Raw genomic sequence first — 20,437 nt, forward strand, 5'->3', positions numbered from 1 at the left:
CACCTCAGTTCGAGTTGAAAGTTAAAACCCAAGAAATCCATTTTTCTATTGACCGACCATCGTTTCCGGGTAACGGACACAACCGCATTGGACAAAGAATCTGACCCAAACGCCAGAAATCTCGAGAGCCTCCCTCAGCACTCCTTCTGGACCACAACAAACCCCTATAGAAGAAATGTGAAAAAGAGGGGGGAAACAAACAGAGGGAGAAAAAAAAAAGAAGAAACGTCGATCCAAGTTTCTCTCTCCTCGAAAAAATTTTCTTCGCTTCTCCTCCTGTAGTCGTCTCCTTTCCCCGTCTCGTCTCTCTATTTTCCTCTGACTCCGTCGTTTTTCTTTTCCTGCGCTTTCTATTCCTCATCTCTATTATTCCTTTCGATCTTTACTTTGTTCCTCTCTCTCTATGCCTCCAACCGATCCTCATCTAGATGTTTGTGGTTTTTGATGAGTTTTCTGTTTTATCTTCGGGTTTTTCTGTTTTTTGTGTAAATGGTGTTTTCATGTTGTGTTGTTGTGTTTATACTTGTGGGACTCAACGCTTTGTTGAGTTTCACTTTTAAGTAATGTTTATCGCTTTTTGGCTCTCTCTCTCTCTTCTAATTTGTTTAATTCGATCTCATCATCTAATCTGTATTTTCTACGATCTCAATTTCCTTCCTGTTTTAGTTTTTTATTGTATTATTTTCTGGATATTCTGATTGTTTTCTGATCCATCGCTGTCTCTTTTTTCTATTTTTTGGTTTCGATATTTCAGTTAGATTTTTTTCTTTTCTTTTAAGAATTTTGGACATTTTTTCCTTTCAAAATTGCATCCGGTAAAGCCGAATCCAGCCTTGATGTTGCCTCCCCTTTTTCACGCTCGTGTTTCTTGTGTTTTCCTGGAATTTGAAGTGAAGGATGAGGAAGGAATATTGATTTCCCTTGTTTGGGATGTGGGTTTCAGCATGATTAAGAAGGGGAAGTCTCATTTCTTCTCCTCCCTCATGGCACTAAATCATCACCATCGCTCCTTCCTCGTCACTGATTCCCTGACCTTCGATTCTTTGAATGTCATTTGGCGGTCGTATCACGTTCGCTTGGACGTTGCGGCATTCTGCAGACCACCGTCTGGAGTGAAAAATGATGGTTTGTGGGTTTCCAAATGGTTACCCGATGTTGTTCGATCCGGAAGAGGTGGGGGAGTCCCCGTTTCGGCAGGCCCCTGCGGTCGAAAGCGAGAAGGGACTGTGTTTTGAGTTCGAGTTGCTCGTTGGAGTTTGGTGGCAATGTAATTCCTGGAGTTTATGATTCGAGTGTTTCTTCGCAGTCGGTTTCCACCGATAACGGTGTGAGGTTAGATCGATTAGGTGGTGCTGTTGTCAAGGTTGGGGAGAATCGGAGCACGAGATTGGTGAATGGGACTGATGATTACGAACATGGAAGCCGGTCCCGATTCATGGAAAGTCCAGTTGCAGAGAAGATAGTTGTCACTGTTGATTTAGACTAAGGTAACTGCCTTCTTCATCTATCTGGTTTTGGTGAGCATCGTTATTTAAATTGAAAGAAGTGACCAAGTTACCAAAAATTTGCTTCAGTTGTTTGCACTTTCATTGAAGAATAGGAATTTGATCATCGTGTTTATTGTTGGCGATTTTAGAAGGGTTGTGATATGAGCTTGTTGATCTGAGGGTGCACATTTCTGTTTATGTTTCTAATTTTATGTTTGGTACTCAACTGGAAATTGCAATTTGAAATTTGTGTGCAGTTTTGGTTTACTTCCTTTCAGCTTTGAACAGATTTATTGTTGATCGATATGCTTTGAATCATTCTGTTTCTGAGTATCATGTGTACGAGTTCGCAAAGGTACACATGGAAAACTTCCGTAATGCTCTTAAAATGTTTGAAGGATGAGAGCTTTGTGCAAACTTGAGATTGCTCGCCATCTTTTGTATTTTATTGTTGTTTAAATGAGGTTCTCACTATATGGCGATTTGTCTGTTTTATGACAGATATGGAACTGTTCTCATAATGAAGGTATGTTTGCTTTGCCACCATCAGTATGGTTTACTTTGTTAGCTGCTTTCATATCATCCTCAGGAGATTATTTCTGGAATTCAAATGGGTGATCATTCATATTACATGGACACGAATATGGATGTAGATATATGGTGTCATTTTCGTGGAGTTTCTATTACAAATAACATATAAGACTATAAGAGGGTATGGTACGACAGTAAAAATGGAGTATTCCATCTGACATAGAGAGGCACTCCGTTTTTGCTTCCCATGATGCATGTGAGTCAACATTTCAGACTGCATTACGCTTTTCAAATATTATGATGTAGTTTCAATATAATGTGGCTTACATCAGTCCATACCTGCTTCCTAGTTTCCTGGCTTATTATTTGTTTATTGGTTTCCTTGATGTGTTTCTACTTTCTAATATCAGAGAATCATGCAAGATTTGTTTAACTGGATGCAATTGCTTTATAGAATAATACTTGGCATTTGTTGGTAATTTCACTGTCCCATCACCGTGCATGTATTTGCGTCCAGTGATAAATGGTGAGAGTTTGATGCAACTTACTTCCCAAAAAGCCTTGAACATCTCAAGAATATGAAAACCTTTTAGAAATCTGAGAGAATCAGGTCAATCAAAATCTGCTGGTCAAAGTGGGTAATGTCTTTTTGGTGTACACTTTTTGACTGTATTTTTAAAAGATATTTTGATGAAAAGTATTTATGAAAGTTGGTCACCAAATTTTAAAAATTCAACTCTCATAAGTAGTGAGAACCGGGATCGAACTCGAGGAACGGGTTGATAAAACTTTGTATTCCACTCAAAGCGAATTTGTTTATTGCCTTAAAAAGAAAAATTAAACTAATTAAAAGTAATTACAAAATAAGAATTAAGGGATTATTATAGACCTCAAATAATGCTTAAATTGAAATTAATTACAAAGCTTAAATGTGGCCCAAAAGGCCCTAATTAACTAGGAATTGAAAATGCTAAAAGAAACTAAAAATGGAGCTTCTTCGCCTTTGCTTTTTCACTTTAACTTCAAATCCACTTCACTTAAATAATGTAAAATTAGCAAATGGTGCCATCTCCTGCAAAAACAATAACAAAAACAAACGAAATGCAAAATCTACACTCATTTGAATTACTACACGAAATTATAATTCTGCCACTAGCTATTACAAAATTTTATGTCAGAACATGTTTATGTAATTTGACAGAATCAGATAGTATTTGAATTCATATCCTTTTCAATTTTTTCAGATATATTTTTAAAACATGAATGAAGAGAATCCAATTTACATAATTGTAAAATTCATTGTAGAACTCGATTTATTAACAAATGAACAACAACTTCAAAACTCTAGAAATTGCTGTAAAAAAATTCTCACAGCTTCCAGTATTTAACAGATTCAGTCTATTAAAACAGATTGAAAATGAATGAAAATTTCACAACAGAAATTAGATTCATTCGTAAATCCAATCCATTTTAGGGATTTGGAATTGAAATTTGGAAGCTCCAGATATATCAAAAACAAAAACTAGAAAAATACACAAAATAAAAGTTACAAAAAGCAGAGATGCCACAATATATGGCTAGAAAAAGCTCAGAACGACCAGTCAATCAGAATTCAGTCGTGATGAATTTTTACAAATAACAACTAGACTCAAACACGAATCATATTCATTTTACAGATCGTAATTTGGATTCCGAAATCTCCATTTATGACAAAAACAAAAAGCTATAAAAAATAAAAAAACGAAATTCCAGAATTTCACACATTGATCTATTGCATTAGATCAAAGAATAAACACTTCTAAATTTGTGGAATCAGATCTAATAGCTAACTAATCTAATTACTAAATTAAATCAAGAAAATTAAAATTTGCAAAATGATTAAATTGGAATAAAGAAAGAAAAATGAAAACTAAAATTACATCAAATTTACAAAGAGAAGGGTAAAGAGTGAAATGAAATGGTGGTTTTCCACGAATGCCCTTGGAACACTCAAAGGAAAGTGTCTAAAAAGCACTTTAAGCAAAGCCCTTAAAAGGGTAAAAGAGGAACAACACACACACAAATAAATATTTTTATTTATGTAGAAAAGTGCTTAAAAAGCATTACAAAGGAGTGAGTTTACAAGATGGGGCTGCACCCCTATATATATATAAGAGCAAAGGGGAGAGCTCATAAGAAGCTCTCCCTTCTAGTCGTTGGACTAGTTTCAACGACTAGATTGTTTGGTTAAGTTCTGGTTGGAACTTAACCAAACTATATTATCTAGTTTAACATGAACTAGATAATATAAATTACATTAACAATAAAAGAAAAATAAAATAAAAATATATATAATATAATAATAATAATTATATATGTTACATTTTAACACTCCCCCTCAAACTTATGGTATAATGCACGAAAGTTTGTCTAAAAGGAAGTGAAATCTGCTAATTGGTATTCTGATGTAACATATGACAGATCAATCGTGTCGTGCATGTACTCTTCTCTGACATAATGACAATCTATCTCTATGTGTTTGGTGCGTTCATGAAAAGTCTGGTTGCTTGCGACGTAGATTGCACTCTTGTTGTTAGAGCACATGCGCGAGGCTTGTGTTGCTTCAGCGCCCATATTAGTTAGTAGTCGCCTGAGCCAAACAACTTCCATTGTGGTGGTCGCCATGACTCTATATTCAGCTTCAGTGGAGGAAAGAGAAACCTTTTGCTGCTTCTTGCACCTCCACAATATGAGAGATTCACCTAAAAATACACAAAAAATAGTGGTTGAGTGCCTATTATTAGGATCACCTCAGTCAGCATCAGTATAAGCAATTTAATCTAAAGATGGTGCTGACAAGAAGAGTCCACGTGAAAGAGAACTCTTTAAATGTCTAATAATGCGTAAAATTGCTCCCATGTGAATAGAGGTGGGAGCATGTTGAAATTGGCTAGTTGTGTGTACAACATGTGCGATGTCGAGTCGGGTGATGGAAAGATATGAAAGTGTTCCAACAAGTTGTCTAAATGGAGTAGGACCCTCTAGTCGTTATCCATCATCAATTTTCATCTTAACATTAACTACTTCTGGAGTATCTACTTTCTTTTCATCTGTAATGTCAGACCTGCAAACAATATCAGAAGCAAATTTAGATTGAGATATCAAGTACCCTTTAGGGGAATAAGCAACTTCTATTCCTAGGAAATATCGTAGTAGTTCTAGATCAGACATTTAAAAATGAGTTTTGAGAAGAGTTTTGATATTGAAAACTTTTTGTTTGTCACCTCTTACGATCATCATATCATCTACATAAAGAAGAAGAATGATGATACCTGCATCAGATTGCTTAATAAACAAGACAGTGTCAATCAAACAATTAATGAAAACCAATATCAGTCATAACACAACTAAACATGTCATACCAGACTTTTGGTGCCTCTTTGAGACCATAAAGCGCTTTCTCAAGATGAAGAATTTTATCCTTAGGAAGATTGATACCAGACAGAGCTTTTATGTATACTTCTTCAACAAAACTCTCATTTAAAAAGGCATTTTTGATGTCCATTTGAAATATAGGTCATTTTTTAATAGAGGCTAAAGCAATTAAAGTTCGAACTATGGTCATTCGGGCCACAGGAGCAAAGGTTTTGTCGTAGTCAATGCCATACTTTTGAGCATAGCCTTTGGCCACGCGTCGTGCCTTATATCTTTCAAGGGTCCTATCGCTTTTGCTTTTGACTTTATAGACCCATCTACAACCTATAGGTTTCTTTCCAAAGGGCAAGTCTTAGATGAACCAAATGTTGACCTTTTTTAATGCATCTAACTCTATTTTCATAGCTTCAATCCATTCTTCGTGATTTTTGGCTTCAAAGTATGAGAAAAGTTCAGCATAGGATTGAATTAATGCAAGGGCTGCCCTATACGAGGGTGAAAAAGATTCATAGGAGACAATTTTTTTGGGAGGTCTAGAGATTCTAAAAACATCATTTTCTAATTTATCACTGCAAACATGTTCAACACGAAGTTTAAACAAATCATTATCTAAATACCTCTTGCTAATAAAGGTTTCAGAATATAAAATGACAACTTTATTACATTTAAAGTTAAATTCATAACCCTCTCTAACAAGACATGAACCACCTAGAATATTTCTTCTAACTACAAGCACATGGTGCACTCTGTCTAGAGATAGAACTCGTCTTGAAGAAAACTTCAGATCCACGCATCCAATCCCTAACATCTTTGCATCCATTGAATTGCTCATAGTCACGGATCTGCTTGCAGCAGTCTGGTATGAGACAAAGATAGACTTATCAGCACAAACATGCACATTATCCGCAGTGTCAACCAACCACTTAGTTGGCTCATAAACATGATATATTTGCGAGTTAACAGAAACATACCCAGTATTATTCCCAACGACCTCAGTCACCATGTTGACTTAAGGTGTTCCATCTGTGGTCCCACGAGCTTTGGCCTTCTTGGAAGGACATTTCTTAGCTCAGTGCCCAACCTGCCCACAATTCCAGCAAGGTTTATTCTTTGCCTTTTTCTGGATTTTGGCCATAAGTTTAAACTGGTTTTTCATTGCAGATTTTGGTTTTTTCCCCTTGCCCTTAAAAGATCTGGTCATTATGTTCACCTTAGGTTGTTCAGTTGGCATCACGACCTGTTTCTGGTTCCTATGCACTTCTTCAATGGCTATGGCTACCATAAGATCATCCAGGGAGATCTTCCTTCTACGGTGCTTGAAAGACATACCAAAGTCTACCCAAGACTTAGGAAATTTCTTCACGATGGTCATTACTTGAAACTTCTCAGGAAATTTCATATCAGCCTCAGCCAAACTATACAGCAACAACATAAACTCATGTGCCTGCTCAGTGACCGACTTGCCCTCAATCATCTGATATTTCAGAAACTTGGCAACCGAGTACGAACTTTGGTTTTCGGTATTGTACTTTTTGTCAAGTTGGTCTCATAGGGCTTTAGCAGTGGTAAACGAGGAGCAGTATACATCGAACAACGTGTTGGACAAAGCCAATAGTATGAAACCACGACATATATTGTCCTTCTTTTTCCACTCTAGAGCCGCACTGACCGCAGCAGGATCAGGGTCAGTTTCAGAAACTGAAGGGCAATCGATTTTCAAAATAGATAACAATCACATCATAGTGAACCAGATTTTCATGCGTTGCTGCTAACACTTGAAATTCTGATCGGCAAACTTTTTCGGCATACCGAACATGTCCACTTTTGGTACAAAAGCAGAATAAGTCGACATGCTTAGAATCTTCTCTAATACTGTTGGATCATTTTTCAGATCACGCAGTTTCACAATCAACATCATGATATAAAACATGATATAAATTAGGAAATACAACAATATGAAAATCATGATTAATAGTCGATCGAAACAAGAACATGGAGCAAGCATGTCGGTTCCCGCATTACACCAAAATCCAGACAAAAGCAAATCGATAAATAGTTGCATAGAACACAATAAAAACAACAGGAACATGTTTAGACTATGTAATAGGCTAAGGCATAGGAAAGTACTCCCCTTAGAGAAGATTCGCCCCCACATACAGTGCAAACAGGGTCCGACGTCCTTCCCCCAGGATACAATAGCATTGACGATCATAATCGGTGCACTCCGACGGATCATCCTTCAAAAACAACCTCTACGAACTGATGCTGCAGAAAACCCTTTCGGGGATAACAAATGAGAGAGAGAGAGCAACAGAGAGAGAAAAATGCAGAGTCTTCCTCAGAATTATGCGTACAACACTCTCGTAACCCCTGCCCCAACCACGGTTTTATAACCCACGAACGGTTACAAAACGTGGAAGGGACCCGTTACGGAATCTGAGGAGTCGAGACCCATTAACGGAATCCGAAGAGTCGAGATCCGTTAACGAAATTCGAAGAGACAAGACCCATTAATGGGCACGGACTACGTGGAGTCGTGACCCGTTATCATTTCTCATAGCCCATTAATGAATCCAAATAATCACAGAAATTTGGGCAAAAAAATACTTTGGTCTTGATTGAATATGGCTCTAAAGGGCCAATTACCCAAACCCAAACCCGAACCCGACCCAGCCCAACAGGCGGGCGGGCACACGTATGTGTGGTAGTCATCCCATCCTCTTGTTCTTAGGAATAAGTGTAAGAGTTTACATGTGGGTTATAAAGTCCACAACAAACTCAAACCTCTTCAATATGGGACTATTCCACATCATCCAGCCCAAACCTTTTTCCAAAAGAAAAACAACCCACATTTTCTATATTTGAATTCTCTCACCTCTGGGATCAAAGATCTGCTCGCAGTGGTTCAGCCTGCCATACTTATGGTCGTCCTCCCAGAGGTGTAAAACTTCAAAGCTAGCACCCTTGCTCCCAATTGTCTTTTACAAAAATCTAAATGCTAGTCCTTTTTATGGTCAAGATAATAATAACATAACTAAGGAACATTTAAAACCCCTTCTTTTCATGCTTAGTTCTTCTGAAGTGACCACAGATATAATAATTGAAATGGAGCCGATAATTGATTGGTGACATGGCAGAATATGGTAATCCTTGGAATTAATAAGAAATAGTGAGGGTACTAAATAGTGACGGCCTATTTTAAGAGGTTGGATTAATTATTATTGATTATTTTCTTTATTACTATATTCAATAGACTTTAGTGTATCATATCATAGTTTCCATGAAGCTAAATGGATGCGGGAAGCAATGTGTGAAGCGAAAACAAGGGTTTAAAAGTAGTATGAAGTGGGAAGCATGATTCATTTTGTAAGGGATTGTGAAAGCATGTGAGAAACAAAAAAAGAAAACACGAAGAAAAAATAAAAAATATAAATATTAACATGAAAAACACAAAAAAATAAAGGAGAAGCAAAGGGGAAGTGAGTGGTAATCGAGTGAGAAATGAAAAGGAATGTGACAGGGAAGCTTATTTGATAAGCAAGTTTCCCTGACACTTCTCCCAAGAGGAAGTGAGTGGGAAGTTACGAGAATAGAGTGAAAAACAAAAGACGTGGAAAAGAAGCGATTTGAACATGAGATTTCCCTGATGCTTCCTAGGAAACGTGCTTCCCCAAGGGAGGTGCTTCCTGTAACTATGCATCATATATATTAGTAAGCAAAAGTTCATATATTTAGTGTAACGATCTTGCTTTGGGTCTGCATCAGTATTGATATTAGAACAACACCTTTCCCTTGATTCTTTGTTCGAAATGTGTTGGAGAATCATACGGTTGATCAAAGAAATCAACAATTGCCTTGATCAATTGCAAGTCAATGTGCAATGCAGTGATCTACAATTTGAGATGCGTCAAATTGAAAAGACGATGGATCATATCAAATTCAGCTTAAACCAAGATTTCCAAATATTAAGGGCGAATGTTAATGTGCCGAGAGGGATGGAGTCTGTTTCCCCCCGCCGGAGTGTGAGGAGAAGCATGACGCCTCGCATAGCCCAGGCGGGTCTCCCTTCCCTCCATGCCTCCGCTCTTGGGCAAACATTGTTGAAGGGGTTGCTCTTGCTCCTACAGGATCTGCTTCAATAGCTCTCATGGTGGTTCAGCATAGCGATTCAGCTCATTTGGAAATTTTGACGGATCACGCGGTGCCTTTCGAATGTTACTCCAAAGCCTAAGATTGAGATTGTCATTCTCAATCGGAAAAGATTCAGTTATTTCTCTCTGTGGGTCCACTAATCACTCCTTGACTACCTGCCCAATCCGCCCAAGTAAACCAAAGGAAAGCCAAAATCTTGGCCCTCAAGATGAATGGAGATCGGTTAAGCTTCATCAGACATAGCCAGTCCAGATCAAGACCCTCAAAGAATCGGGATCCAATTGATTCTAGGCTCTTAAAAAATTGATAACAATGAGATGAGATCTTGCGCTCAACCCGATTCAAGTATAGAAGCACTCAGTGGAGGTTCTGAGAAGGGAGAAGCAATGGACGTGAAAACTCCTCCCTATGCTAATCTGGCTGGAACATCAATGATAACTGATCAGCAACAAGGATCCCCTCAGACATAGGGTATCCCCATTTCTTGTGGTCTCACTCCCTTGAGTATCTAAGGGTTTGCCTCCTTCGTCAGCTAATGATGGAGGCCCAATACCCCCCCCTCCTTCAACTTGTGGTTAGGGATGGCAGTGGACCGGGGTGGAGGCGGGGGCTCAAAATTTTGCCTTTCATGTCTTTCAGCTTCTGTCCAAATGGGGCAAGAGTAGGTTTATCCCCACATGAGTTTTGATGATCCGTTCATGTTTCATGCCCTCTATCCCCAGTCCAAACTGGGTGAGGCAGGAGCCATCCCTACTTGTTGGGCTGTGGTTATTGAAAAAGTTTCATGTAGGGCCTTCATCCACTACACCAAACCCCTTTGGGACTCGTCACTAAAAGATCAAACTTTTTACGACAATAAATAGTATATTTGCAATTTTTAATCTAAAAGAGGCAAAGTGTCTACTGCCCTAACCTTATTGAGGGACGGCGGAGCTCAAGTATCGTGCTTGCCTAACTGCAAGACACTTTGTATAATTTGACAGACTTACACAGTGTCTAAAGTCAGATATGCGTTGTGAATAGTATAATTTTCTTTAGCTAGATTAGCTACAAAGGTGTTCAGAAGTCATGAAAGGATCACTCCCCGAACTGGTCCATTTGAGGGACATGGACAGTATAATCTTTTCTGTAATTGGCTCATTTTGTGATTAATATAGCCATGGTAAGAGTCTGCCTAACCCCAACTTGCATTATTCAAAAAAAAATCCAGAATACTGAAAACAAAAAAAAAATATCACGTTTTCCAAGATAATAGATGTTGTCCTGAGGTCCTGTTTTCAAAATAAGTTTGGCTATACTTAAAATTTCAGAAAAGTGTGAACACTTTTCGAACTATAACAAAAGGTTAGCGCCTAAATGAAATTTTCTCTAAGTTACCGCTCCCCCCGAATGTAGGTTGCAGTCGGCCGAGTCTTATATGTAACGACTAGGGTCGTTATTGTTTGTATCGACTCAGCCGAGTCGACGGTGAAGCTCTAAACTTGCTCTTTCATTCTGTCATCCAAACTCAAAGTAACGGTCTCTCTCTCGTCTTCCTTGCATCTGCGATAAGATGCAAGCTCGTCCCTTTCTCTCTCTACCCTCCTCGTTTTCACTCTCTCGCTACCCTTTCCTTCAATTTCGACTACGTCCCGTACAAATCTGCGAGTACCAAACACCCTCTTCTCCAACACCAAAATCCTCATTTCCATCTCTCAAATGCACGATATCTAGGCGACCCATCTTCCCCGTCTCCGTGGACAACGAGAACGATGAATCAGAACCCCTCGAGACGGACGAAAGCATCCCCAATTTGCTCAGACGGCCCACGTCGGTGCCTCCTTCACTCGAAGGGCCCGAAATCTCTCAAGAGGAAAGGGAAGGGGAAGAGGAAGAGGAAGAGGATGGGGACGTTTTGGCTCCCTTCTTGAAGTTTTTCAAGCCGAGGGATTCTTCGGACGATGGGGAAGAAATGGGTGCTCCGGAAACGGTGGAAGAAGCCAAGCAGGAGGCGAAGGAAGTGAACGTCGAGTACTACGACCCCAAAGCGGGGGACTTGGTCGTTGGTGTGGTCGTTTCGGGGAACGAGAACAAGCTTGATGTGAGCATTGGGGCCAATTCGTTGGGAACCATGCTGAAGAAGGAGGTTCTTCCGTTGTACGACGAGGAATTGCCGAGTCTCCTGTGTGATTTGAGCAAGGACGCTGAGGAATTCATGGTGCCCGGCAAGGTGGGCGTCGTCAGCGACGAGGAAGCGTTGGATGAGGGCAAAGTCCCGGGGAGGAGTGTCGTCGAGTTGGGGACGGTTCTGTTTGCGGAGGTGCTCGGCCGGACATTGAGTGGAAGGCCGTTGCTTTCGACGAGGAGACTCACGAGAAGGATAGCTTGGCATCGAGTGAGGCAGGTTCTCTTCTCAATCTGGATCTTCTTTTGTTCTTTTTCTCACTTGGGTGGTGGGAGAGAGGTTGGGGATGGCGGTTCTTCTCTTCATGGTGACTTTAATGGATTAGATATAATTTTGATGCGTTCATAAGGATCTCGTGGTGAAATTGGAAAGAATTCATGCTATTTGCCTGCTAATTTCAGTGAGTTTACTTGTTTATTGCTGAACATGTTGGAAGTCTTTGAAAGTACTGAATTTGGGTAGTGGTTGCTTGATGCATTGGCGTTTTGGTCCGCCATTGGCTTCACATTAGTCGTTGGTCAGTAGCGCTATGAGCGCTTTAACTCTAGGTGCTTCATTTCTATAGTTTCATAATGATTGGCGCTCCTATTTTGTCTCCAGTGGTATAAAGTTAGTTTTGTTTCATCACTTACTACGTTACTTTGTTTTAACTTCTTTTCACCGATTGAATTTAGTCCTATATTTCGGATTTTTGTTTCTTCGTCAAGTTTGCTTTCCATTCATTCAATCTGATTGCAGATTTTGTTTTATCACCAAGAAGTTGTTTAGTTGCCTACTTATCAACACAAAATGGGATGGTCTAGAATATGACATTTTGGAGAAATATGAAGTTTCTCGGATTGTCTCATTTTCTCCAATTAAGTGGGAGCACCTGAGCCCATCCCCGACCATACTTTGTGCTTTTATTTCCAATGGCTTGATCATTATCACAATGTATGTTATAAATCAACCAATCGTTGAGTCCCCACCTACCCACCTTGTTACGACCTCAGAAATGGTAGCAAGAGAAGACAAGGAAAAGAAGAGAAGGATTTTTAAGGGCCAAGGCCTTCATAACTCTAGATTTCTCTAGCCTAAGAGAAAATACTTCATTCATTAATTTTGCGTCTCATTACAAAATATATTTATAAACTAATCCTAACTTGGACACCAAGAAACTCCCGGATCTGACTCAGCCTAATCCAAACAGATAATGGACTCAAATACAATAAAAGATTCATACTCCTAGCCAAGATCGAAACTAAAATTCAAAAATCTAAAACCCTAACACATGTCCGGTAAGCCAAGTGAATGCGTGCTATCACACATTTCCCGTCCAAGTTATGGATTGATGTTCTTTTGAACAATTGAATTTGATTAGAGACAGCTGTTTCCAATTGGTAGTCAAATTTCAGTACTGTGGACTTTTGCATCATGTACCACTTGGTGTTCTGTTTTCATGCTAGCAACCATATGTGATTCATATCTGGATTATTTTTTCTTGGCGAGTTTTCAAGTGTCTTTTTCGTGGAAAAATTCAAAACCATTAACTTTAGCAGATGGTTAAGTTTTGTCTTCAAGATGATCAGTTCTCATCCATTTGTTACTCGAGTTGGACTTTTTTTGGCAGAGTTTTTGACTGCCATAATTGATTTTGCAGCAGCATGAACTGGGGTGGACTGTCTCATGTTCAAATATATCGTTATAATAGTTTCTGGAAGCAATGCTTCAGCATCCAGTTTCCATAATCTGATCATTTGTTTCTATGAACTGTGCTGGCTGCTTCCTAAACTTTTTATATCCAAAAAGTCACATGCCACCACCATCACCTCTGGGCTTTTTCCAGGGTTCTTTCAGTTTTTTGCCCCCCTCTTCATTTTCTTCCTGCTCTGGAAGCTAACTTTTTTGAGGTTAAGTCAACCTTTGTGCTTTCGAATTGAAGAGATCTGAAATGAGTAGTTTTTGTTCACCAATAAGAAAATTTCTTTTGATTGTGTCAAGTAAGATATTCTTTTTCTACTCCAAAACTGACAGCACTGAATTTGGTAGTATGCGAAGTCACTTGCAGACACTGGTTGTAATTGAAAACCTGGATTGCAAACTGAATCCATTTAAGTATTTTCATGAATTTATCATTATTATATATTCACAGTGGCAAGCGTAGAGTGTACACAAGGTCCACTGGTTAATCTGCTGTAACTGTTGTTATTTAACATATTTATCTTTTTCTTTCCTGTTGTTGTGGTTGTTGTTGGTGGTGGTGTTTTGTGTAATCCCCGTGCTCATTTATCTGGTAGAACAGTGACTTACTTTTTCGTTACTTTCAGTGAAGTATATCACCTGGGACTAAAGTGCTCTCTCATCATTAACTTTTATTCCTACTGTATGTTTGGTTATTGACTAGGCAATTGATGTCATGCATCTGATTTGGTTCGCTGCAGATAAAGTCATTTAATGATCCTATTCATGTCAGAATTACAGAGTGGAATACTGGTGGCCTCCTTTCACGGATTGAGGTGTACTGTCAGTATGGTTGCTTGATACTCAGCTTATCTATTTCCGAATACTTTCATGGTTGAAGGATGTCTTTTATTGTTGGATGGACAGGGATTGCGAGCATTCCTTCCTAAGGCTGAGCTGATTAATAGGGTTACTAACTTCACAGATTTGAAAGAAAATGTAACTACATTCAAATTTCTTTTCTTAAAATGTTTTGAATAGACTTAGGCATGGAGCACTTATGCAATAAACTACTGTAGTCTGGATACTTTTTACTTCTTGTAAACAGACATGATATTATTGTTAGTACTTATAAAACTGATATGATTTTGTAATATGGTCATTGAGTGTGTTTCTTGCTTTCTATTGCTGCAGGTTGGTCGCCAACTTTTTGTAAAAATAAGCAGAGCAGATGAAGATAAGAATGACTTGATAATTAGTGAAAGAGAAGCCTGGGTAAAACTCTAGATTCTTTGTCCTTTTCTCTTTCCCCTAATATCGGTATTTCATATTACACATATAAGAAGGGATCTCTCTTTCGTCCATTTTTCTGTGACAGGGTGCATGCATGCACACACGTGCATGTGTGAGTGATCTATACTAGTTATATTCTAATTTAAAATTGCATTGATTCATTATGTTGAATTGGCTTGTGAACAAAGAATTAGATTACCTATGTTTGCTGTGATGCATATGCCTTCTCACTATCTGGTATTGTTTTTGATGGAAAAACTCTTGTTTAGACATTTATGAAATTCTTAGCTTTAAATGATGAAGTTAATTAGCCATTTTGCTGGTAAGGTAAAAATAATAATAATGGGTGAAACCATTAGTGTTACTTTGCTCCTGATCATGTTTTTGCAACTTCAATTTTGTTATTTAAAACAGCATATTCTGTATAGGGTGTGATTTTATGGATTTTCATGCTTGGTTGCTGATAGCAATTCTAAGTCACTATAACTAAAAAAATCCAATAATAAAACTAAGTTAAATTTAAAATGTAATATAATTAATGGCAACTTTTAAAAGATGAATAATGCAAGTGCATATAAAATAAGTAATCAAGATCATAAAAGGAAATAGATGAAGTTAATGAGACAACGTTGGTTGTATCCAATACTGGTTTAACTATGTCCATGAAGTGTCCTGGTCTGTCCAAGTGTCATGTCACATTGACACGTGATACACATGCTAAGTGAAGTGTTCATGTGACATAGCCTGATTAACTTTTTCAATTCTTTTTTCTGCACCTGTTTTAGTAATTGTTGAAGTTGCTTTTTATGAACATTAATGAGTTCAGGTTTCTTGTTATGGTGAAAACATAATAGGAAGTGAAATCTGTTTTCTCTTTGCTCTTTCAGATGCCATTGCAACTTCAGTTTTATTATCAGAATTGACATTTACCATGTTCAAGTTAGGAAGATGGAGTTTTTTTGCAATATATTATCTTATTGGCCTGGAAATTGAGTAATAACCTTGTCATCACATAAGCAGTTATTTGTTATCCGATTTGTCACATAAGTACAAGTGCAGGTAAGGGGTGCAACAAGGAAATTTCTAAAAAGATGGCACGTGGGTAGACTACAGATACACAGGACAATTGTGCTACATTTTACAGAATGACCTAGGTATGAAGTAATAGACTATCAATTACAAATTAAAAGCTAAATCATACCAAAGGGGTATATATATGAATATATATATATATAGAGAGAGAGAGAGAGAGAGAGAGAGAAAGAGAGAGAGAGAGAGAGAGAGAGATTTATTTGAACACAATCTACACATTGATTGGATCATAAGATGTATAAAATGGGTTAAGTTCAAAACTCAGTTGACTTGTGCTGAGGATCTGAGTTACCAAAAGCTTCTTATACAGGTGGGAAACACGTTTCCCGGAAGCTCGCTTTGGAAGCGCGATAGTCTTGGCTTTCAAAACTTGATGGGAATCTCGATTCTCCCACGTTTCTCCTATGCTTCATTCCAAGGTTACCGGAAGCACCCTTAGCAGTGGGGAAGCGTGTTTCGGAAGCACGAAACGTTGCGCTGGGAAGCGCACCCAAAAAATGGGAAGCTCGCTTCTCCCTTTTTTTCATTTTTTTTTATTTTATTTTTATTTTTTTCTCTTTTTTCGCTTTCCCCTCGCTTCCAGTTCGCTTTCTAGGTCGGTTCCAAGACGACTCTTGGTTCACTTCTAAGTCATCACACGCTTCCCGCTTCCTAAAATTTTGAAAGTGCCTCGCTTCCCGCTCCCGTTTCCTCGACTGGCAACGCTGCTTCATTCATGTTTCCTACATGCTTCTTATATGACCTCTAATGCTTCTTTTCATGTTTTCTATGTGTTTTATCTCATGCTTCTACTCACTTCTCATGTGCTTTCTCTAAATAGGTGACCATCATTTTTGGATTTTGACAAAAGTGTAGTTCTTATACTAAAAAATCATGAAAATGAAGAAGTCATTTTTATTTTTATTTTTATTTGCTTCCCATTTGCTTCCTGTTTTACTTCCCATTCGATTCTAATATCGTTTCCTGTTCGATTCTCATTTCATTTTCAAATTAATTCCTCGCTTCCTGCTTCTTATAAATTTCAAAATGCCTCACTTCTTGCTTCCACTTTCCGTATCGTTTCCGGTTTCTGCTTCCTGGTCTTGCAACCTTGCCCAGGAGTACCCATTATGAGTGGTACAACACCGGTATGACATGGGTATGGGACTTGGTAGGAGTATCCATGTTACATAGGTTATTAGTTTTTCAATTCACCAGAAATGTGAAAGAATTTTTTATGGGTTTTTATATGTGCAGGATTGCATGCCTGCATTTGCATGCTACCTTAATCAATCACTAAGAAGTACTTGCATACTGGTTTTTGGTTGCTAACCTGTTAAGGAAATTTGGTAGTTGATGTTTCTCTTGTATTTGCCAATATTGAGAGTGCTACAAATGCTTCTAAGACTTCCATGAACTCTTTTTTCTTGTATTCTTTCATAGTATGTATTAGGGACTTTGGCTTTAAAACATTGAGTGAGAAATGCTGGAAAATTGGTTTCTCGTCTAACATGCCAGATGCTTTAGGAATTTTGGCTACTGAGCCTTCAGTATGTTTTCGCACATTTATCATCAGTATTATCAAGAATAGTGCCCTCCTATGCTTTTTGATACCTCTCCTTGGGTTCATTATAAGGATGCTAGCATGTTTTTGTGTCATAGATTTTTTCATCATGTCTTGTGCTTTGTCTTGTAGCTGAAGTATGCTTGTCTATTACTTATTTCAGGACATGTTGCATCTTCGAGAAGGAACACTTCTAGAAGGAACTGTTCGTAAAATTTTTCCATATGGGGCACAGATTAGAATAGGAGACACTAATAGAAGGTGAACACTTGACATAATTCCGAACCTTAGCTTTGCTTTTTTGTTATTAGAAGCTTGCCAATCACTATTTCTTGCCTATCTCTATTTTTCGGATTTGTACCACGTGACCTTGAAATTTAGATGACTTGGAACTGAACCTTTGGGCTGTCAGGACAAATTTTGGAATTCTCATTGGTACTACAATTTGGTGGCATCCTTATTTGTGAATTATGCTAGTGACGCTGGTTATGTTTTTCAAAGTTTGGTTGGTCAAGAATTGTGAAAATATCTTGAAGTTTTCATGAAAATTTGTCATCATTTATTCCATCTATCTATTTTATAGAACGATTCTATGAGCCTTATGTTCTGTGTTAGTCGAGCATGTATTGTAAGGTTGGCATTTGAAACAAGAGTTGTGCCATTGGTGATGGTTATTGTTCAAGGAACAATAGGATGTATGATTTTTCAAACTCGAGTGGATGCAAAGCACAAAGTATATGATGACAAGAGGTTATTCAAGATGGGAAGTCATAAGATGATGCAAAGTTGTGCACATTGTGGTTGCAAAAGATGTTGGGATAACTCTCCACAAAACATGTTCCTCAAGTGCTGTATGTGTTGCCAATTTGGTATGGGAAGCCTTTTGCAAGTAGCCTAATCCTTTGACTAATTATCTCACCAGTTGGGTATCCAATTTAGTGTGTGGCATTGCTCTGTTATGTTCCACTTTTTCAAAGATGCAATCTTAGATTGCTGACTTATTTATTTGTCATTGCCTTGGAATCTTTTTTGGGGAATTTTTGAACCAAATTGATCCTTTGCAGCGGGTTACTTCACATAACAAACATTACTCGTGGTCGGATCACTTCCGTTAGTGATTTACTGACAGTGGATGAGAAGGTGAAAGTTCTAGTGGTGAAATCAAACTTTCCTGACAAAATATCCCTGAGGTAATATTCTCACTCCTTTCTATATGTTATATTGTTTCCGATCTTTAACAAATAGGAAACACATTAAAATTTCTTCATGATAGTTGTGCTTAATGCCTCACTTTTTTTTTTCTTTCATGTGGCGAGCAGCACTGCAGAACTTGAAAGTGAACCTGGGTTATTTCTTTCAAATAAGGAGGTATCAATTAATTTGCCTTCTTATTTTGTTATGTTCTATCTGGATAATCAAATAGTGTTCACAATGCTGAGCGGTTGAGACGTGTGACTCAACTGAGTCTAGTGGAATTTAGATCATTAGCTGCCCATTCTCATGCAACTGATTGACTCCATTCAGCGAGACAATTATTCAAACCTTATAAGTGGTCAAGTTGCATCGAGTTAATATGTTGACACAAATTAACTCAAGTCCTATGATCTCCTGCATTAAGCACTCAGATTTCCAGTTTGATGCTCTCTTTTTCTCTACTGCTTCATGTGGTTTTCATGGGAAAGTACTGAGCTGACATTCCCCTTTAACATCATGGTGGGAAGTGCCATACTGGAACAAGGGGCGCCAGTTTTACGCATCACCTTCCTCTTTTCATGTGAAAAGTCCTCCATACCTCCCCTCATATATGAAAGGACTTTCCTTTGAAAGCTGAGATGTCTGGACTTTTTAGAAACTAGTGTCCTTTCCCATGAAAGGGCCTTCCTTTTCATGGGAATGAAACAAACAGACCCCTTAAGGTGTTCCCTTTTGTCATGCAGAAAGTTTTCTCTGAGGCTGAGGAGATGGTTACAAGATATAGGCAGAGATTACCGGCTATTTCTATAGCCAGAAACTTAGATTCAGTTGATCAAGGCACCCTACCATTTGATGATGAAGGACTATGTGCAAATTGGAACTGGTTCAGATTCGAACAAGGCAATGAATTGTAATGAGAACTTATGCATTATTCAAGGAATCTTATCATTTTGTTTGTTTTTTCCTGCAGCTCTTCTATAGTGTAAAGCTTGTCTGCTCTTGTTCCCTTAAATCTTCCATTTACTGTATTCTGCTTTTTTTATTGTAATTTATTATCTCGTCATCTGGCTAGCTGTAACGTTGTTATTCAGAAATGTGGATGACCCAAATTTTATCGTCCAGATATGCGGCTTCATACGGTTTGATTTGTGCTATTGAATAATTAAACCATATAGAACGAGAAAATATTGGCTACCCTCGGGCAAGAAACCTCCTAGTTGGAACTGGCAAAGGGAAGTTTTGATCAAATCTAACCCCATGGATGTGTTCAACATGATTAAAATAGTAAATAGTAGGAATCAACCCTTATATCGTATTTTCTTGACGAACAAATATAAAATTTTGAGAGTAGAAAATTCGTACATTGTAGGCTGTTGATTTTTTAATCTTTGGAAAATCTGACTTACATGCCAGAAAAAACATGATCCAAAAGCTCATTTTTACTAAATTAAACATGTAGACCACATCTGAAGGGTCAAATGAGCAAAAAAAGAAGAAAAAAAAATGAAAGAAAAACTAAAAAGTTTGAGCTTTTTCCTAGGAGGTTACTTACCCATGAGCCACGTGGGTAGCAAACATTATCCCCGTCTCTAGTTCATGATAATTATTACTACATAGATAGCCCTTTTGTCTTAAAGATGTCTTTTAAAAGACAAGCCAATATAAAGTGACCCGGTTCTCGGTGAGGATTTCTCATCATAAAAAATAAGTGAAAAGCAACGGTTCTCGGAGTTTTACGCTGCTAGCAGGATGATCATAGGTATAGCTGGCTGAGCCAGTGCGACCAGGTCTTCATGTTTTCAAATCCAATTTGAATCTACATCCAGATTTTATTTAAAAAATCCATATCAGAAAAAACATGTGAAACTTGGTAAGATATCTGACCATATCCAATCTGTTTATAGACCT

At 38.1% G+C, this 20,437-nt stretch overlaps 1 protein-coding gene across 1 annotated transcript; it reads left to right on the forward strand.

Annotated features, from left to right (window-relative positions):
* Positions 1 to 11,128: 11,128 nt before the first annotated feature.
* On the forward strand, positions 11,129 to 19,577 carry LOC149834317 (protein PIGMENT DEFECTIVE 338, chloroplastic-like). The gene is made up of 8 exons (XM_090010067.1): positions 11,129 to 11,967; positions 14,169 to 14,243; positions 14,335 to 14,406; positions 14,602 to 14,682; positions 17,499 to 17,596; positions 18,400 to 18,525; positions 18,655 to 18,703; positions 19,273 to 19,577. Exons 1-8 carry the CDS (start codon positions 11,137 to 11,139, stop codon positions 19,441 to 19,443), a joined length of 1,503 nt encoding a protein of 500 aa, XP_089866193.1. The 5' UTR covers positions 11,129 to 11,136; the 3' UTR covers positions 19,444 to 19,577.
* Positions 19,578 to 20,437: the final 860 nt, after the last annotated feature.

This window comes from Nuphar pumila, chromosome 6 (genome assembly GCF_984573655.1).
Source record: "Nuphar pumila chromosome 6, dmNupPumi1.hap1.1, whole genome shotgun sequence".
In the NCBI taxonomy this organism is placed as follows: domain Eukaryota; kingdom Viridiplantae; phylum Streptophyta; class Magnoliopsida; order Nymphaeales; family Nymphaeaceae; genus Nuphar; species Nuphar pumila.

Coding starts and splice junctions, on each gene's coding strand:
- LOC149834317 (XM_090010067.1), top strand. CDS start 11,137: ATGCAAGCTCGTCCCTTTCTCTCTCTACCCTCCTCGTTTTCACTCTCT. Junction 14,244..14,334: donor GCCTCCTTTCACGGATTGAG/GTGTACTGTCAG, acceptor TTGGATGGACAG/GGATTGCGAGCATTCCTTCC. Junction 18,704..19,272: donor TATTTCTTTCAAATAAGGAG/GTATCAATTAAT, acceptor TTTGTCATGCAG/AAAGTTTTCTCTGAGGCTGA.